The sequence below is a fragment of the Phyllobates terribilis genome, unplaced genomic scaffold (genome assembly GCF_046119375.1).
Source record: "Phyllobates terribilis strain yellow unplaced genomic scaffold, ASM4611937v1 Scaffold_12__6_contigs__length_324123572, whole genome shotgun sequence".
Classification (NCBI taxonomy): Eukaryota; Metazoa; Chordata; class Amphibia; order Anura; family Dendrobatidae; genus Phyllobates; species Phyllobates terribilis.
Genome location: NW_027362772.1, coordinates 50,960,327 through 50,979,028, shown reverse-complemented (window position 1 = coordinate 50,979,028; position 18,702 = coordinate 50,960,327). Strand labels below are relative to the sequence as shown.

At 47.2% G+C, this 18,702-nt stretch overlaps 1 protein-coding gene across 1 annotated transcript in view; it reads left to right on the top strand.

The window, feature by feature from the left end:
* The first annotated feature begins 3,938 nt into the window (after window positions 1-3,938).
* LOC141173046 (phospholipase A2 inhibitor and Ly6/PLAUR domain-containing protein-like) overlaps window positions 3,939-18,702 on the top strand; it is a 49,752-nt gene continuing 34,988 nt past the window's right edge. The window contains exons 1-2 of the mRNA XM_073657679.1: window positions 3,939-4,092; window positions 4,701-4,820. Coding sequence (XP_073513780.1) covers window positions 4,041-4,092; window positions 4,701-4,820 — 172 coding nt within the window. The 5' untranslated portion in view covers window positions 3,939-4,040. The remainder of the gene's footprint in view (window positions 4,093-4,700; window positions 4,821-18,702) is intronic.

Here is an 18,702-nt window from a genome sequence, read left to right as displayed (position 1 = left end):
TAACAGTTGTTGTAGAGATGTGTCTGCTGCTAGAACTCTGTGTGGCATTGACCTGGTCTCTAATCTGAGCTGCTGCTAACCTGCGATTTCTGAGGCTGGTAACTCGGATAAACATCCTCAGAAGCAGAGGTGACTCTTGGTCTTCCTTTCCTGGGGCGGTCCTTATCTGAGCTAGTTTCTTTGCAGCACTTGATGGTTTTTGAAACTGCACTTGGGGACACTTTCAAAGTTTTCCCAATTTTTCGGACTGACTGACCTTCATTTCTTAAAAGTAATGATGGCCACTCGTTTTTCTTTACTTAGATGCTTTTTTCTTGCCATAATACAAATTCTAATAGTCTATTCAGTAGGACTATCAGTTGTGTATCCACCAGACTTCTGCACAACACAACTGATGGTCCCAACCCCATTTATAAGGCAAGAAATCCCACTTATTAAACCTGACAGGGCACACCTGTGAAGTGAAAACGATTTCCGGTGACAACCTCTTGAAGCTCATCAAGAGAATGCCAAGAGTGTGCAAATCAGTTATCAAAGCAAAAGGTGGCTACTTTAAAGAACCTAGAATATAAGACATATTTTCAGTTGTTTCACACTTTTTTGTTAAGTATTTAATTCCACATGTGTTAATTCATAGTTTTGATGCCTTCAGTGTGAATGTACAATTTTCTTAGTCAGGAAAATACAGAAAAATCTTTAAATGAGAAGGTGTGTCCAAACTTTTGGTCTGTACCTGTACTGTATATCAGGATGGGGGACATACATACCAGGATGGGGGATATATATACCAGGAAGCGGAACCTATATACCAGGATGGGGATGGGAGACATATATACCTGGAAGTGGAAACTCTATAGCAGGACGGGGGACACATATATCAGGAAGGGGCCTAGGATTGACAAAATATATACCACGATAGGGACCATATATATGAGAATGAGGGGCATATGTCACAGGATAGTGGATATGTATGCCAGGATGGGGGACATATATACCAGGATGGGGGACATATATACCAAGAAAGGGGACATATATACCAGGAAGCAGAACCTATATACCTGGATGGGGGACATATATACCAGGATGGGGGACATATACAGTGGTGGCCAAAAGTATTGGCACCCCTGCAATTTTGTCAGATAATACTCAGTTGCTTCCTGAAAATGATTGCAATCACATATTCTTTGGTATTATTATCTTCATTTAATTTGCTTGCAAGGAAAAAACACAAAAGAGAATGAAGCAAAAATCAAATCATTGATCATTTCACACAAAACTCCAAAAATGGGCCAGACAAAAGTATTGGCACCCTCAGCCTAATACTTGGTTGCACAACCTTTAGCCAAAATAACTGCGAACAACCGCTTCCGGTAACCATCAATGAGTTTCTTACAATGCTTTGCTGGAATTGTAGACCATTCTTCTTTGGCAAACTGCTCCAGGTCCCTGATATTTGAAGGGTGCCTTCTCCAAACTGCCATTTTGAGATCTCTCCACAGGTGTTCTATGGGATTCAGGTCTGGACTCATTGCTGGCCACCTTAGAAGTCTCCAGTGTTTTCTCTCAAACCATTTTATAGTGCTTTTGGAAGTGTGTTTTGGGTCACTGTCCTGCTGGAAGACCCATGACCTCTGAGGGAGACCCAGCTTTCTCACACTGGGCCCTACATTATGCTGCAAAATTTGTTGGTAGTCTTCAGACTTCATAATGCCATGCACACGGTCAAGCAGTCCAGTGCCAGAGGCAGCAAAGCAACCCCAAAACATCAAGGAACCTCCGCCATGTTTGACTATAGGGACCGTGTTCTTTTCTTTGAATGTCTCTTTTTTTTCCTGTACACTCTATGCTGATGCTTTTTCCAAAAAAGCTCTACTTTTGTCTCATCTGACCAGAGAACATTCTTCCAAAACATTTTAGGCTTTCTCAGGTAAGTTTTGGCAAACTCCAGCCTGGCTTTTTTATGTCTCGGGGTAAGAAGTGGGGTCTTCCTGGGTATCCTACCATACAGTCCCTTTTCATTCAGACGCCGACGAATAGTACGAGTTGACACTGTTGTACCCTCGGACTGCAGGGCAGCTTGAACTTGTTTGGATGTTAGTCGAGGTTCTTTATCCACCATCCGCACAATCTTGCGTTGAAATCTCTCGTCAATGTTTCTTTTCCGTCCACATCTAGGGAGGTTAGCCACAATGCCATGGGCTTTAAACTTCTTGATGACGCTGCGCACGGAAGACACAGGAACATTCAGATCTTTGGAGATGGAATTGTAGCCTTGAGATTGCTCATGCTTCCTCACAATTTGGTTTCTCAAGTCCTCAGACAGTTCTTTGGTCTTCTTTCTTTTCTCCATGCTCAATGTGGTACACACAAGGACACAGGACAGAGGTTGAGTCAACTTTAATCCATGTTAACTGGCTGCAAGTGTGATTTAGTTATTGCCAACACCTGTTAGGTGCCTCAGGTAAGTTACAGGTGCTGTTAATTAAACAAATTAGAGAAGCATCACACGATTTTTCAAAGGGTGCCAATACTTTTGTCCACCCCCTTTTTTTGGTTTGGTGTGGAATTATATCCAATTTGGATTTAGGACAATTCTTTTTGTGTTTTTTTCACTGAAGACAAATTAAATGAAGATAATAATACCAAATAATTTGTGATTGCAATCATTTTCAGGAAGAAACTGAGTATTATCTGACAGAATTGCAGGGGTGCCAATATTTGTGGCCACCACTGTACATCAGGAGGGGCCCAAGATTGACAAAATATATACCCCGATGGGGACCATATATGTCAGGATGGGGACATATACATCAGGAATGGGCCCAAGATTGACAAAATATATACCAAAAGGGGACCATATAGATCAGGATGGGGGACATATATACATGAAAGGGGACCAGGATGGGGGACATTAGTACAGGACTACTACATAATGAAGGGGGGGATGAACATGTATGTCTTTTTAGGATTTAGAGGGCTACAAGGGCTCATACATCTGACCAACATGCAGTGGAGAGTCCATGTCCAAATTTGTACTGGGGCCCATCGGTGTCTTGTTATGCGACTGCTGCTGTGTATCTGATCATCATCCTCAGCTCAAATTGTTGATTGTTGTGAGAACTTTTGTAACCATCAAGTATATTGCCCCTTAAGAGACTACATGACCATCAAGCTTGTTGCTTTGGTGTGCATAAAGATTTCTTGAATTATCTCCTTTCTACAAATGGTTTCCTTCCACTATTTCTGAATTGGGAAATTACCAACAGATATCACTCTATAACCAAAGGCCATTGTATGCTATAATCTACTTAATACAATAATACTATGTTAATGCATGTTTAGTGCATTTGCATTATTGTACATGATGTGAGAGATGTGCGACTGGATTGTCGATGCTGGACAATCTTGACTAAATATCTTCCTTTCACTATTGTTTTGTATGTAGGAACCTTGTTCTAAATAACCAAGTTAGTCTGTAAAACTAGACTAGATAATGTAGACTGTAGTTTATATGGTTATAATGGGCAGTTATTGCACTAAACTGTTCAAATGTTTTAATGAAACCCAATTGCAAAATTTTCTTTAACCTAAAATACATTAAGTAAGTAAAAAAAATCAAGAAAATGTCAACAAAGTGGCCCATATCTTTATATGTATAAGAAGAGTCAGGTTTTAATTATTAACTTGAAGTCTAATGTTGAGCTGATGACCATAAGTTTTAGAACAAACCTTCAGTGTTGATTTTTTTAATCATGGATCTTCATGAATCCCAACAATCCCTAAGGTATTTACTAAAAAAAACAAAGCCAGAGATATACAGCTGACTTCCTATGCTGAGTAAATGTTAGGCATTTGTATAATACAGCAAACATTAAAATAACAAATAGCAGATGTTACGTAACAGACCAGCTTGTGCCAAAAGAAGCCACCAAGTACAGTATAAAGGTCTGTCTCCTAACCAGTCAAAATACAACCAACCAAACTGATAGTGTAGACTTGCTGTTCAGTGACCTTCAACTTGAGCTTCAGATCCATTGACAATGAAGTTCTTCCTCGTCTTCTTGGTCTTTGCCATTGGTGAGCTCACCATAGGTAAGAGAATAATATTAGTGTATATTATATTGTACTTATGATTAACATTCATTATTTTTTGGTCACTTTAATGACTTTTCTCAGGTTACGACTGGTAGACCACATAAGAATCTAGAACGGTAAAATGATCGAATCATTGTTTATAACTAAAACAAATGAAAATTTTATACTAAACTATGTCACGACACATCATACAAATAAAAAGGGTTGAGCATATTTATTACTCACATGTTGTAGGATGGTTAAAATGAACCTCAAGGTTCTCCTGTTTCTTCTGCGGAGGTCCAGCTCACATGGAGACATCACAAAATTGGTAGTTCTTGTGCTAGACTTCATTTTCTGGTTCTGAAATGATGTTATTATCAATTGTACAATCCTGAGGTTCTTCATAGTTAGTATGATTGAAAAAATACATATGTCCTTCAAGTTAAACTGAGGAATGGAAGATGACATTGAATGAAGGGAAGAGGTATAGGTCCAACTGTCTGTTTAACTCTTTGTTATAGACCTTAATATTGAATGACGTAATGGCTGATATTAAATGATTGTGATGGCCAAAGTCACCGTGTGGTCTCAGCCTTAATTTTTCTCTTCAAATTTTCTCTTAGGTGAGGCCTTAAGATGTCAACAATGTAAGGCAGTTGGTAAAGAAGACTGCTCAGGACCCTCAGTTGAGTGCAAATATGCAAATGACATTTGTACTCAGGCAATTGAATACAACATTGTTGGTAAGTTAGACCAAAAGAAAACCACATTGTATATATTAGTTACTTACATGTGCCTAAATATCACTATTTTTGTGCGGTATGACAAATTTATTCTAGGGTTGATTTGATTACACAGTTGATTACACAGTTCACTATTTCGAAATACTGTTCGCTTACAGATGTTTTTTATTATTTGTTTCTTTAATTTTCAGTCTCTTTATGTGTCATACTCTACTTATCGTTGTTCCCTTATCAGTTCTACGTTCCAACAAGACCAGCTAAAAGCTAATTAGACAAGCTGGTAATCTGAAATGGGCACTCATCAGATGAGTCATTTGCCGATTATCGGCTTGTGTAAGCTTGTAGGCAATCACTCGAACAATGGGCAAAATTCTCATTCAATGGCTGATTGAAAAATTCATGTTGGCATTAATATCACTGTTATCAGCAGCTCATCGTCCTATGTAAAAGGTAGATGTGCTGCCGAGAACAATGATATTCTATACAATCAGAGATGAAAAGATGAAAAGTAACCCGGAGTCATACACTCAGAGCACCCTGAAGTCACTATGCGAAAACGACTGTAGAGTTATCCAAGACCTTCCCCAGGGCTCTGACTTTCTTTGGAGATTTCATAACTACTTTTGCAAAGATGAATCGTTCATCTTCTCTCTCAAACTATGGTGGCAGGAGATCATTTTGGATAACTCGGTGCACCAGGATGACCCTATGCTTTTATAGGAGACGGCAAAGGTGGTACTTCGAGGGAAAATTCTGTCATATACATTTTCCCAGAAAAAAAAATGCTTAAAAAATATAGTGAACTCTCCACTGAACTAAAACAAGCCTACACCAAATTCTTACTTGACCCATCCCTCATAAATAAGGAACATTGGTCACAAAAACAAACAGAATTTAATCTCTATGTAGATTTAAGGGAAACATTTTATCTTTCTAAGTCAGAAACCTACTTCTATAGATTTGGAAATAAGCCAGGACGGATGCTGGCTAATTTAGCTAAAGGAATGACGAAACCACAAGGAATATTCCAGCTAAGAAACTCAAAAGGAGTGATTCACACCAACCCTAAAACAATAAATGAGATCTTAGGCTCTTTTATAAAGACCTATACAAAAACCCAAAACAAACCCCCTCCTCCACAGTTACACTCCTGGAAAAGATTAAGCTGCCCACCTTCTCAGAGGAACAAAGGTGCATGGTGAATAAACCTATATCTGCAGAGGAGGTCACCAGTACAATTAAAAACTTGAGTTTAAACAAAGCCACAAGCCCTGATGGCTATACTAACGAATTCTTTAAAACGTTGGTGGTGGAAATCTACCCAATGTAGGTGCCAATCTTTAATAAAATATCTCAAGGTGATCCCATTTTTCCTTCCGCAAACATGGCATACATTAAACTAACTAAATTATTAAAGCCAGATAAAGACCCTTTGTCCTCCAGTTCTTATAGGCCAATTTCTCTCATTAATGCAGATATCAAAATCGTGTCCAAAATAATGGCCGATAGACTGGCCTCCATATTGCCCAACCTGATATCTCCTGCTCAAGAGGGTTTTATTAAGGGCCGATCGGCTACTTTGAATATAAGAAATGTACTCTTGGTTATAGATAAAATCCACACCTCACCTAACTTAAAAATTCCCCAGCAATCATCTCATTAGACGCGGAAAAGGCTTTTGACAACATAAATTGGGAATGGCTATATAAGGTACTAACAAAAATGTCATTAACAGGCCCCTTCTTTAACTACGTACATAATTTATACGCATCTCCAAAGGCTCAGATTTACACTCCAGGCTTTTTGTCCACTCCCTTTCCTCTCGAAAAAAGAACGAGACAAGGCTGTCCATTGTCCCCCCTCCTGTTCAATTTAGCTTTGGAACCCTTAGTCTGCATATTATCAGATCATATATACCAACTATAGTGGATTTAAAACGTAACTTTTACTACTAAAAATAAAAGATTTTCGGCAATCCTCAATACAAAATTGACAATACACATAACAGATATATTAAAAACTGAAAAAATTGCCAATGTCCCTGTGTAGGATCATAACCTGACAGTAGTCAAAAAGTGGCAAAGGCATCAGTAAATACCTATATATATATATATATATATATATATATATATTTTAACTGGACCAAACAATGAAGTCCAGAAGCAATTATATACGATAGGGCAGATGGATAAAAGGAAAGATCTCACCAAATTTGTTAGTCTCAGAGTTCCTCCAAAAGATCCTCATCCATAAAGGCCCATATCATTGAGTCCAAGGGGTCGACTGTCCCTGTCAGTACCTATTAACTTGACTGACCCTTCAGACCCCAAGACTCCCACCCTTACAAGGGCAGTCCACGGCTGACCCTATATATCTGGACAGCCCTGAACTGAACCTATGCGCCTACCGACGCGTTTCTTCAAAAATCTTGAGTCATCGGGGGATTTTCACAAAGAACTGTAGAACACAAGGCTAGGCACCCTCTATCTGGGTTGTACTTTAGGCTATGGCAGGTACCACTAGGACTGCCATCTATTAATAGCATGTCTAAATTAGAGAGTGAAGGCACCTATAGAATGATGTCCCTCCCCTTTGTTATGTAGATATGTCACGATTGGTAAATTCAAAAGTAAACTAATCACGTGAGCCAATCCAGAACATTCTCACCTTAATTGATCAAGTGAGAATTATCAGGCCACATCATACCTCCTCACAACTGTGCTCCTGCCCATAAGTAAAGGGCACGCTCCTCTAAAAGATTTGCCGGTGTGCCTCATGTTTGCGGGCCACCGGTTAGTTCCGGGATGTGTACGCCATTCTGGCATCCTGGAGCGCATTCCACGGTCATCCTCCTACACTTCTGAGGGAACTGCGGGCACTGTTTCCGGTGTGTTTGTATGTCACTTCTGGCGCGCTGGACCGCAAAATGTGTTCCAAGGAGATTGTGTGCACCACCAACGACGTGCAAGCATGTCACTTTCAGACTGCATTCCAAGAGAGCGCATCACTATAAGCGCCCACCCATGCCACTTCTAGTATGCTGGACCACAAGATGCATTTCAAGATGCTTCATTATAGAACACCCTCGCTCCTATACACACTGTGCACTCCACAGTGGCCTAATAATAAGAGCCCACAACAGTAGTCTCAGGTACCTGTAATACAAGTGCATGGCACAATATGTCAAGATGGTGTTCCATAAGTTAAAAAAGCGAACTAAGGTGGGCGTGTTCCCAGGATCAATGTCCAATAGTATTGGCTCACTTGCAAAAAATAGAGTAAAGGACAAACAAAGATGAGGTATATAGGTTGGGTTAGAATCTGTAGGCAAGAAGTATAATTTATATAAAGCAACTGTATGTCAGCTGCTCTTTCAAACCCTGCGAGGAAAGGGTTTTCAACACAAAGATCCACCTTGTCTCTTTTTTCAGTAATAGGCGGTCCCAATCTCCCCCTCGCCGGGGTTTAGCCACTTTCTCGATGTCCATGAATTTGATAATGTTTTTATCGCCCCCATGGAATCCATTAACATGTCTGGAAATAGGGGTATCTCAATTATGTTCAATGTCACCTAGGTGCTCACCAATCCTACGTCTCAATTCATGTTTGGTCTTGCCTATGTATTCCAGGCTGCATTGGCATACACCTCTATAAATAACTCCCTGTGTTCGGCAGTTAATGAAATCTCTGATGATAAATTCTCTGTCAACATTGGTACCTCTAAAGACTTTAATGTTTTCAACGGAAGGGCAATTTATACAGTTGCCACACCTAAAACAGCCCTTAAGGTCTGATTTCAACCAAGACTCACTCCGTGGTGCCAGATAGTGGTTCCGCACCAATCTATCACATAACGAGCATCCCTTCCTGTAGGTGATATGCGGATACCCACCCAAAAAAGGAACAATATCCCCATCCATCTCTAGGATAGGCCAGTATTTTTGAAGAATTTGTTTCACTTCTGCTGCCCCATTACTGAATGTGGTGATTAGTCTCACCACATTTTCAGTGTCAGTTTGTGTCTTAGGGGTTAGGGGGTCCGTTCGATTTTGGGATTTACTGATATTAAATGCATTACGGAGGACCTTTTCCGGGTATCCTCTATCCAGAAACCTCCTCCCCAAATCTTCCGCCTGTTCTTTAAACACTCTATTGTTGGAGCGTTTTCTTCGTATGCGTAAGTACTGCCCTCTAGGGATGCCCTTTCTTAGGGGGGTTGGGTGATTACTCTCCCAACGTAATAACACATTCATTGCAGTGGGCTTTCTATAGGTGCAGGTTTCAAGATGACCCCCTTCCGTTTTTTTAATTAAAATGTCAAGAAATGGTAGACATGTGGGACTTGATTCACTTGTAAATTTCAAACCGATAGGATTGATGTAACGGGTCCGGGAGGCGGAACCTCTGAGCTACTATACAAGGGGGCGGCCCTTGTAAGGGAGCGGGTGGCAGTCTCTGGGAGAACGGACAGGGAGTTACGGCAAGTGATCAGGGCAGTCTCTGGGTAAGGGGTAGGTACGACCTGTGATGGCAGAGCCTCCGGGTAGGCTAGCAGGCAGATGGTAGATGTGTGCTCCCAGGTGAGCAAGCGAGAGTCTCTGGAATAGCAGGTGGTCACGGCACGTGACGGCGGAACCTCCGGGCTGGCAGGCAGGTAGGTAACGGAGAAGCGCTCCCAGGTGAGCAGGCAAGAGTCTCTGGAATAGCTGGTGGTCACCGCACGTGACAACGGGACCTCCGGGCTGGCAAGCAGGCAGGTAACGGAGATGCGCTCCCAGGTGAGCGGGCAAGAGTCTCTGAGATAGCTGGTGGTCACAGCACGTGACAACGGAGCCTCCGGGCTGGCAAGCAGGCAGATAACGGAGAAGCGCTCCCAGGTGAGCGGGCAAGCTGGTCCATAGACAGACTGACCGGAGTAGTAAGGCAGACCGTCGGACCTCAGGCAAGCAGGCAGGTAGCTGATATGCGCTCCCAGGTGAGCGGGCAGGCTGGTCCTTTAGACAGACTGACAGGAGTAGTAAGGCAGACCGTCGGACCTCAGGCTGGCAGACAGGTAACAAGTATTCAGGCAGGAATCAGGCAGGTAACTAGCAGGAAACTGGCAGGTAACTGGCAACGGGACCTGAGGGCTGAAGCACAGGTGAGACACAGGTGCAAACAACATTGCTCGGGCACCTCCATTTTGGAGGAGGTGCCTTATATATGATGAAGTCCTCCGGCCATTGGCCGGGGACTCCTTAGGACGGCGCGCGCGGCCCCTTTAAGAGGAGGGGAGCGCGCGCGCGCGCGCCCTAAGCACAGGGGCCGGGAAGGAGCGCGCGCTGAGAGCAGAGCGGGAGGAGGACGCCGGGAACGGAGCAGAGCGGTGAGGGGAGCAGCGTCCCTGCCTAGCAGAGGGCAGGGACGCCAGCGCTACAGTACCCCCCCCTTTAGGCCCCCCCTTTTTTAGGCCAGACAGAAATTTAGCTAGGATGAGAGGGGCATGGATGTTCTCCCGGGGCTCCCACGTTCTCTCCTCAGGACCAAACCCCTTCCAATCTACCAGAAAAAAGGTCTTTCCTCTTACCCTTTTGGTGGCAAGAATGTTCTCTACCTCAAACTCGTCCTCAGCAGAAACCGGAGCAGGAGGCGTACCTGTAGACTTGGAAAAAGAGTTAAGCACCACAGGTTTGAGGAGAGACACATGGAAGGAGTTAGGGATCCGTAAGTTGGCCGGGAGTTTCAATTTATAGGCCACCGGGTTGATCTGACTGATGACCTCCAGTGGGCCGATGAACCGAGGCCCTAACTTATAGGAAGGGATCTTGAGCCGGACATATTTGGACGAGAGCCAGACTTTATCCCCAGGGCGGAATTGAGGAGGGTCCAGACGTTTTTTGTCAGCGTGTCTTTTCATACGCTCGGATGACAGAAGGAGTGCGGACCGGGTACTCTCCCATATGGAGGAAAATTTGTTAACAAGAGATTCCGCAGCCGGATTGTCCGCCGAGGTGGAGACGGGAAACGGGATCCGAGGATGCTGACCGTAGACTACAAAAAACGGGGATTTGGAGGAAGACTCGCTCTCGTGATTGTTGTACGAGACTTCGGCCCATGGCAGGAGATCCACCCAGTCAGAATGGTGGGCATTAACGAAGTGCCGAAGGTAACTGGTCAGGTTCTGATTGATCCGCTCCACTTGACCATTAGACTGTGGGTGGTAAGCGGAGGAGAAGTCCAGGGTGACGTCCAGCAATTTACAAGTGGCTCTCCAGAAACGGGAAGTGAACTGTACCCCACGATCCGACACGATGTGACGGGGCAGGCCATGAAGACGGAAGATGTGGCGGATAAAGTCTTTAGCCAGCTCGGGTGCAGACGGAAGACCTGGCAGTGGAATGAAGTGAGCCATCTTGGAGAAGCGGTCAGCGACCACCCAAATGACCGTACAACCGGCAGAGACGGGTAGATCAGTAATGAAGTCCATCGCTATATGCTGCCAGGGGGCAGCAGGTACTGGCAGAGGTAGGAGGCGGCCGGCCGGCAGGTGTCTCGGAACTTTGTTGCGGGCGCAGGACACACAGGCAGAAACAAAGTCTATTACATTCTTGTGCAGGTTAGGCCACCAGTAGTGCCGGGTAATAAGCTGGAGGGTCTTTTTCTGACCGGCGTGGCCAGCTAGTTTAGAAGAATGACCCCAGTGTAGGATCTTCTCCCGATCAGGTTCTGGTACGAACGTCTTACCAGGAGGAAGACGATTTAGACTCACGGGAGCCACCTGCATTACTCTGGCGGGATCGATGATATGTTTCGGATCCTCCTCGAGATCAGACACCAGAAAGGACCGAGACAAGGCGTCCGCCTTGACGTTTTTGTCAGCCGGGCGAAAATGAAGGACAAAATCAAAACGAGCAAAAAACAAGGACCACCGGGCTTGGCGCGGGTTAAGTCTCTGGGCATGCTGGAGGTAAGCCAAGTTCTTGTGGTCAGTGTAAATTATTACCGGGTGAAGAGCCCCCTCGAGCAGGTAACGCCACTCCTCCAATGCCAGTTTGATGGCCAATAACTCTCGGTCTCCTATGGAATAGTTGCGCTCAGAGGAGGAGAAGAGTTTAGAGAAGAAGCCACAAGTTACCATCCTCCCGGAAGATGATTTTTGAGTAAGTACCGCTCCGGCTCCAGAGGAGGAGGCGTCAACTTCCAGGAAGAACTGTTTGTTGCCATCTGGGCGATGCAGCACCGGGGCGGAAGAGAAGGCCTGTTTAAGGGAAAGAAAGGCCTCCTCTGCTTCGGGTGGCCACTCTTTGGGATTAGTACCTTTACGGGTGAGCGCAGAAATTGGAGCCGTCCGGGAAGAGAAGTGTGGTATGAAGAGGCGGTAGTAGTTGGCGAAGCCCAGGAATCGCTGAATGGCCTTCAACCCCTCCGGTCGGGGCCATTTCTCGATGGCAGACAGTTTCTCAGGATCCATTTGTAGGCCGGTCTGAGAGATAATGTAGCCCAGAAACGGAAGCGAGGTCTGCTCAAAGAGGCACTTCTCAAATTTAGCGTAGAGATGGTTCTGCCTTAGCCTGAGCAGGACCTGACGAACGTCCCTCCGGTGAGTCTGGAGATCCGGAGAGAAGACCAAGATGTCGTCCAGGTACACCACTACGCAGGAGTAGAGAAGGTCCCGGAAGATGTCATTGACCAACTCTTGAAAGACGGCAGGAGCGTTACAGAGACCAAAGGGCATTACCAGGTATTCATAGTGGCCGTCCCGGGTGTTGAATGCCGTCTTCCATTCATCCCCCTGACGAATACGAACCAGGTTGTACGCCCCACGAAGGTCCAGTTTGGTGAAGATCCTAGCCCCCCTCAGGCGATCAAATAATTCTGGAATGAGCTGGAGAGGGTACTTATTCTTCACCGTGATCAGGTTTAGGCCTCTATAGTCTATACAGGGACGGAGAGAGCCGTCCTTCTTTTTGACGAAAAAGAAGCCTGCTCCCGCCGGGGAGGTAGATTTCCGGATGAATCCTCTGGCCAGATTCTCCTCAATATATTCGGACATTGACCGGGTCTCAGCAGCGGATAAAGGATAGATGCGCCCACGGGGAGGAGTAGTACCGGGTAGCAGATCGATGGGACAGTCGTATGGTCTATGTGGTGGTAATGTCTCTGCCTCCTTTTTATTAAAGACATCTGCATAAGACCAATAAGGAATCGGAAGTCCAGGTAGATTAGCTGGGGTAGGAGAGGGACGGACGGGATGGACGGGAACCAGGCAGGTTTTATGACAGTCTTGTCCCCAGCGAAGGACCTCTCCGGTTTGCCAGTCTAGCACGGGTGCATGTCTCTGGAGCCAGGGCAGACCTAGCAAGAGGGCGTGAGAGAGTCCAGGCAGAACATGAAAGGAGATACTTTCAGAATGCAGCATTCCCACCTGCAGGGTAATGGATTCGGTGATGAGTTGAATGGGGCGAGGTAAGAGGCCCCCATCCACGGCAGCGACAGACAAGGGTACAGCCAGAGGTTTGGTGGGGATGCGGTATTTCTCAACCAGGGACTGTGAAATAAGGTTCCCGGCTGCTCCAGTGTCAAGTTGGGCTAGTTCGAAATAACGGTTCTCCCCGTAGATGATCGAAACTGACAACAGCAGGGATGGAGAGGATTTATTCTTGTCTAGGTGGACCTCTCTGAGCGAACCTAGACACAGGCGTTTCCCGACCTCTCCGGGCAGGCACGGATCCGGTGCTCCTTACTGCCACAGTAGAAGCAGCTCCCCTCGGCACGGCGTGAGTCCTGACGGGTTTTGACCATCTTGGTCTGGTCGACCTGCATAGGCTCAGGAGAGTGTACCTGGGAAGAGATGGAGGGAATGACGGGTTTCTGGAAAGTAGGAGCTAAACGTGGAATCCTTCTCTCACGGGTGACCACTTTGGCACGCTCCTGGAACCGTAGGTCAATCCGGGTGGCAAGGGTTATTAGATCATCGAGAGAGGTAGGAATGTCCCGACCAGCAAGTTCATCTTTAATACGACCGGACAGACCCTCCCAGAAGACGGATACCAGAGCGTCGTTATCCCAGGCCAGCTCCGAGGCAAGGGTGCGGAACCGTATGGCATATTGGCCCACGGTGAGACCCTCCTGACGGAGGCGTAGCAGAGAGGATGCGGATGAGGTCTTCCGTCCGGGTTCGTCGAAGACTTTCCGGAAAGCCGAGAGAAAAGCAGGCAAGTTGGACACCAGGGGGTCTCCTCTCTCCCATAGAGGATTTAGCCAGGCCAGGGCCTCCCCGGTGAGATGGGACATGATAAAGGCAATTTTGGCCCGGTCGGAATTAAACTGATGGGACAAAAGTTCAAAGTGCAGGGTGCACTGATTTATGAAGCCCCGAGCCTGGACGGGGTCGCCTCCGAAGCGAGGAGGTGCAGAAAGCCGGGGTCCGGGGTAGGATACCATAGTATTAGTGGGCAGCGGAGCTGCCGGATTGCAAGATATGGCACTGGCGGAGGTTGTTGGTGGATCAGACAGAGTGTTCAGGCGAGTATTAACATTCCGCAGGTGACCCAGGATGGCCTCCTGTTGGGACCTCTGACGGGACAGTTCAAGACAGAGGTCCGAGAGCGAGGGAGCTTGGGTGCCACCGGGTTCCATGGCCCGAGCAAACTGTAACGGGTCCGGGAGGCGGAACCTCTGAGCTACTATACAAGGGGGCGGCCCTTGTAAGGGAGCGGGTGGCAGTCTCTGGGAGAACGGACAGGGAGTTACGGCAAGTGATCAGGGCAGTCTCTGGGTAAGGGGTAGGTACGACCTGTGATGGCAGAGCCTCCGGGTAGGCTAGCAGGCAGATGGTAGATGTGTGCTCCCAGGTGAGCAAGCGAGAGTCTCTGGAATAGCAGGTGGTCACGGCACGTGACGGCGGAACCTCCGGGCTGGCAGGCAGGTAGGTAACGGAGAAGCGCTCCCAGGTGAGCGGGCAAGAGTCTCTGAGATAGCTGGTGGTCACAGCACGTGACAACGGAGCCTCCGGGCTGGCAAGCAGGCAGATAACGGAGAAGAGCTCCCAGGTGAGCGGGCAAGCTGGTCCATAGACAGACTGACCGGAGTAGTAAGGCAGACCGTCGGACCTCAGGCAAGCAGGCAGGTAGCTGATATGCGCTCCCAGGTGAGCGGGCAGGCTGGTCCTTTAGACAGACTGACAGGAGTAGTAAGGCAGACCGTCGGACCTCAGGCTGGCAGACAGGTAACAAGTATTCAGGCAGGAATCAGGCAGGTAACTAGCAGGAAACTGGCAGGTAACTGGCAACGGGACCTGAGGGCTGAAGCACAGGTGAGACACAGGTGCAAACAACATTGCTCGGGCACCTCCATTTTGGAGGAGGTGCCTTATATATGATGAAGTCCTCCGGCCATTGGCCGGGGACTCCTTAGGACGGCGCGCGCGGCCCCTTTAAGAGGAGGGGAGCGCGCGCGCGCGCGCCCTAAGCACAGGGGCCGGGAAGGAGCGCGCGCTGAGAGCAGAGCGGGAGGAGGACGCCGGGAACGGAGCAGAGCGGTGAGGGGAGCAGCGTCCCTGCCTAGCAGAGGGCAGGGACGCCAGCGCTACAATTGACATTCAGATCCTGAACAAGTGTGAAAAAATTTTCAATAGACCCCTTCCATATGACAAATATGTCATCAATATAATGTGCCCACATATCCACCATCTCAACATTATGGGGGCTCTCCTCACCAAAGACCATTACTTCCTCCCACCAGCCTTGGAGCAAGTTAGCATACGAGGGGGCACAAGGGGCCCCCATCGCCTTGCCCCTGAGCTGGTGGAAGTACTTGTGGTCAAAAATGGAAAAATTCATTGTGAGGCAAAACCGAAGGGCACTCAAAACAAAGTCAGTATGGGCCTGGCATTGTATGCTTCTTGTGGAAAGATAATGTTTAGCGGCAGTGAGGGCCATGGTGTGGGGAATTGAAGAGTAGAGAGCCTCAACCTCTATGCTGTCCAAAATAGTTTCAGGACCCACTGTTATACCATCTAGCTTTAAAAGCAAATCAGTAGTGTCTCTGGTATAGGATTGGAGAGAGACTACGAAGGGACTCAAGATTTTATCGATATAAATACCCAAATTTTGACATAGACTGCCTATCCCCAACACAATAGGCCTACCCTTAAGTGGATTTATGCCCTTGTGCACTTTAGGCAAGCAGTAAAATGTCGCTAGGGTGGGATTTTGAGGTAACATATATTCAAATTCATTTTTATCGATCACTTTCATGCTGAGACCCTCCTCCAAAAGGCTTGTAAGCTCTTTGTGAAATTCTGTCATCGGATTAGCTGGTAAAACCCGATAACAGTCTCCATCCTGTAATATTTTCTGACAAATAAGCATATACTTTTCGGAATCCAGAATAACTATATTGCCACCCTTATCTGAGGACTTAACATAGCTTTTTTTAATGTTGAAGGAAGACTAACTCCATCTAGTTCAACCCATAGCCTAACTTGTTGATCCAGAGTTGATGACAATGTGGTGGTCCTGCTCCAGGCTTCTGATTGCTTGCACTTCCGCTTTACTCCAATTAAATTTAGCCAGGTATTTCTTGTGTCCCAATTCTTTTAAGTCCTTTGACACCATATTAACAAATACATCAATTGATGAAACATCGCCTTGTGTTGGTGGCATTTTAGTGCTTTTGTTTTTAAGGTCTGAAAATGGACCAATTCCGGTGGAGGTAGGAGGTAAACTATCAATGCTGTTAAGTAGACGTGCCCCAGGTAGTACATCCAAAGGTATACTAAGTTTATCACAGGTCCGTTTGTCTTTCTTGGCAAAGAACTTGAGCCATCTAAGCTTACGAGCGAAAAGATGCAAGTCCTTTATATTCTCAAAGATATTCAGGTCAGAAGTGGGAACAAAAGAGAGGCCCTTACTTAATACCGCCATCTTGGATATACTCAGAGATCAAGAAGACAGATTAATCACTTGAGAATTTAGTTCAGAATTTAGTTCAGGTATTGAGCTTTCCCCAGATTCATGCGATTCCTTAGTGGATAGGCTGAATCTAAAAAACGGGAACCCTGGGAAGAGTATAGCCAATCCCGTCCTTTTGCCCGCCCCCTACCTCTATTCCTCCCTCTATCAGACCTAGCTTTTATGTCTGTATCAGAGAGGTCGGTGTCGGTAGATGAAAGATCTGTATCACTTTTGTAACGGGTCTGGGAGGCGGAACCTCTGAGCAACTATACAAGGGGGCGGCCCTTGTAAGGAAGCGGGTGGCGCCCAGGGAAGACGGGCAGGTAGTCACAGCAAGTGATAGGGACAGTCTCTGGGAAAACGGGCAGGTGGTCACGGCAAGTGACCGGGACAGTCTCTGGGTAAACGGGCAGGTGGTCACAGCAAGTGACCGGACAGTCTCTGGGTAAACGGGCAGGTGGTCACGGCAAGTGACCGGGACAATCTCTGGGTAAACGGGCAGGTGGTCACAGCAAGTGACCGGGACAGTCTCTGGGTAAACGGGCAGGTGGACACGGCAAGTGACGGCAGAGCCTCCAGGTAGGCAAGCAGGCTGGTAGCAGGTGGACGCTCCCAGGTGAGCGGGCAAGAGTCTCTGGACAGGCAGGTGGTCACAGCACGTGACGGCGGAGCCTCCAGGTAGGCTAGCAGACAGGTAGAAGGTGAGCGCTCCCAGGTGAGCGGGCAAAAGTCTCTGGACAGGCTGGTGGTCACAGCACGTGACGGCGGAGCCTCCAGGTAGGCTAGCAGGCAGGTAGCAGATGTGCGCTCCCAGGTGAGCGGGCAGACGGATCCATAGACAGACTGGCAGGGCTGGTAGGCAGACTGTCGGACCGCAGGAATAGTAGCAGGTTGACACGAGACAGGCAGGTATCAGACAGGAAACTGGCAGGAAACTGGCAGGTAACTGGCAGGTAACTGGAAACGGGACCTGAGGGCTGAAGCAGAGTGATGAACTGTGCTACAACATTGCTCGGGCACCTCCATTTTGGAGGAGGTGCCTTATATATGGTGAAGTCCTCCGGCCATTGGCCGGGGACTCCTTAGGACGGCGCGCGCGGCCCCTTTAAGAGAGGGGGAGCGCGCGCGCGCGCCCTAAGCACCGTGGCCGGGAAGGCGCGCGCTGCTAGCAGAGTGGGAGGAAAATGCCGGGCACCGAGCGGAGAGGTGAGGGGAACAGCGTCCCTGCCTGGCAGGAGGCAGGGACGCCAATGCTACAGTACCCCCCCCTTTAGGCCCCCCCTTTTTTAGGCCAGACAGAAATTTAGTAAGGATGAGAGGGGCATGGATGTTCTCCCAGGGCTCCCACGTTCTCTCCTCAGGACCAAACCCCTTCCAATCTACCAGAAAAAAGGTCTTTCCTCTTACCCTTTTGGTGGCCAGCATGTTCTCTACCTCAAACTCGTCTTCAGCAGAAACCGGAGCAGGAGGCGTACCTGTAGACTTGGAAAAAGAGTTAAGTACCACGGGTTTGAGGAGAGATACATGGAAGGAGTTAGGGATCCGCAAGTTGGCCGGGAGTTTCAATTTAAAGGCCACCGGGTTGATCTGTTTGATAACCTCCAGTGGGCCGATGAACCAAGGCCCTAACTTGTAGGAGGGAATCTTGAGCCGGACATACTTGGACGAGAGCCAGACTTTATCTCCAGGACGGAATTGTGGAGAATCCAGGCGTTTTTTGTCAGCGTGTTTTTTCATTCGCTCGGACGACTGAAGGAGTGCGGATCGGGTACTCTCCCAAATGGAGGAAAATTCGCTAACGAGAGATTCCGCAGCCGGATTATCCACCGAGGTGGAGACGGGAAATGGGATCCGAGGATACTGACCGAAGACTACAAAAAACGGGGATTTGGAGGAAGATTCGCTCTCGTGATTGTTGTAAGAGAATTCGGCTCATGGCAGGATAT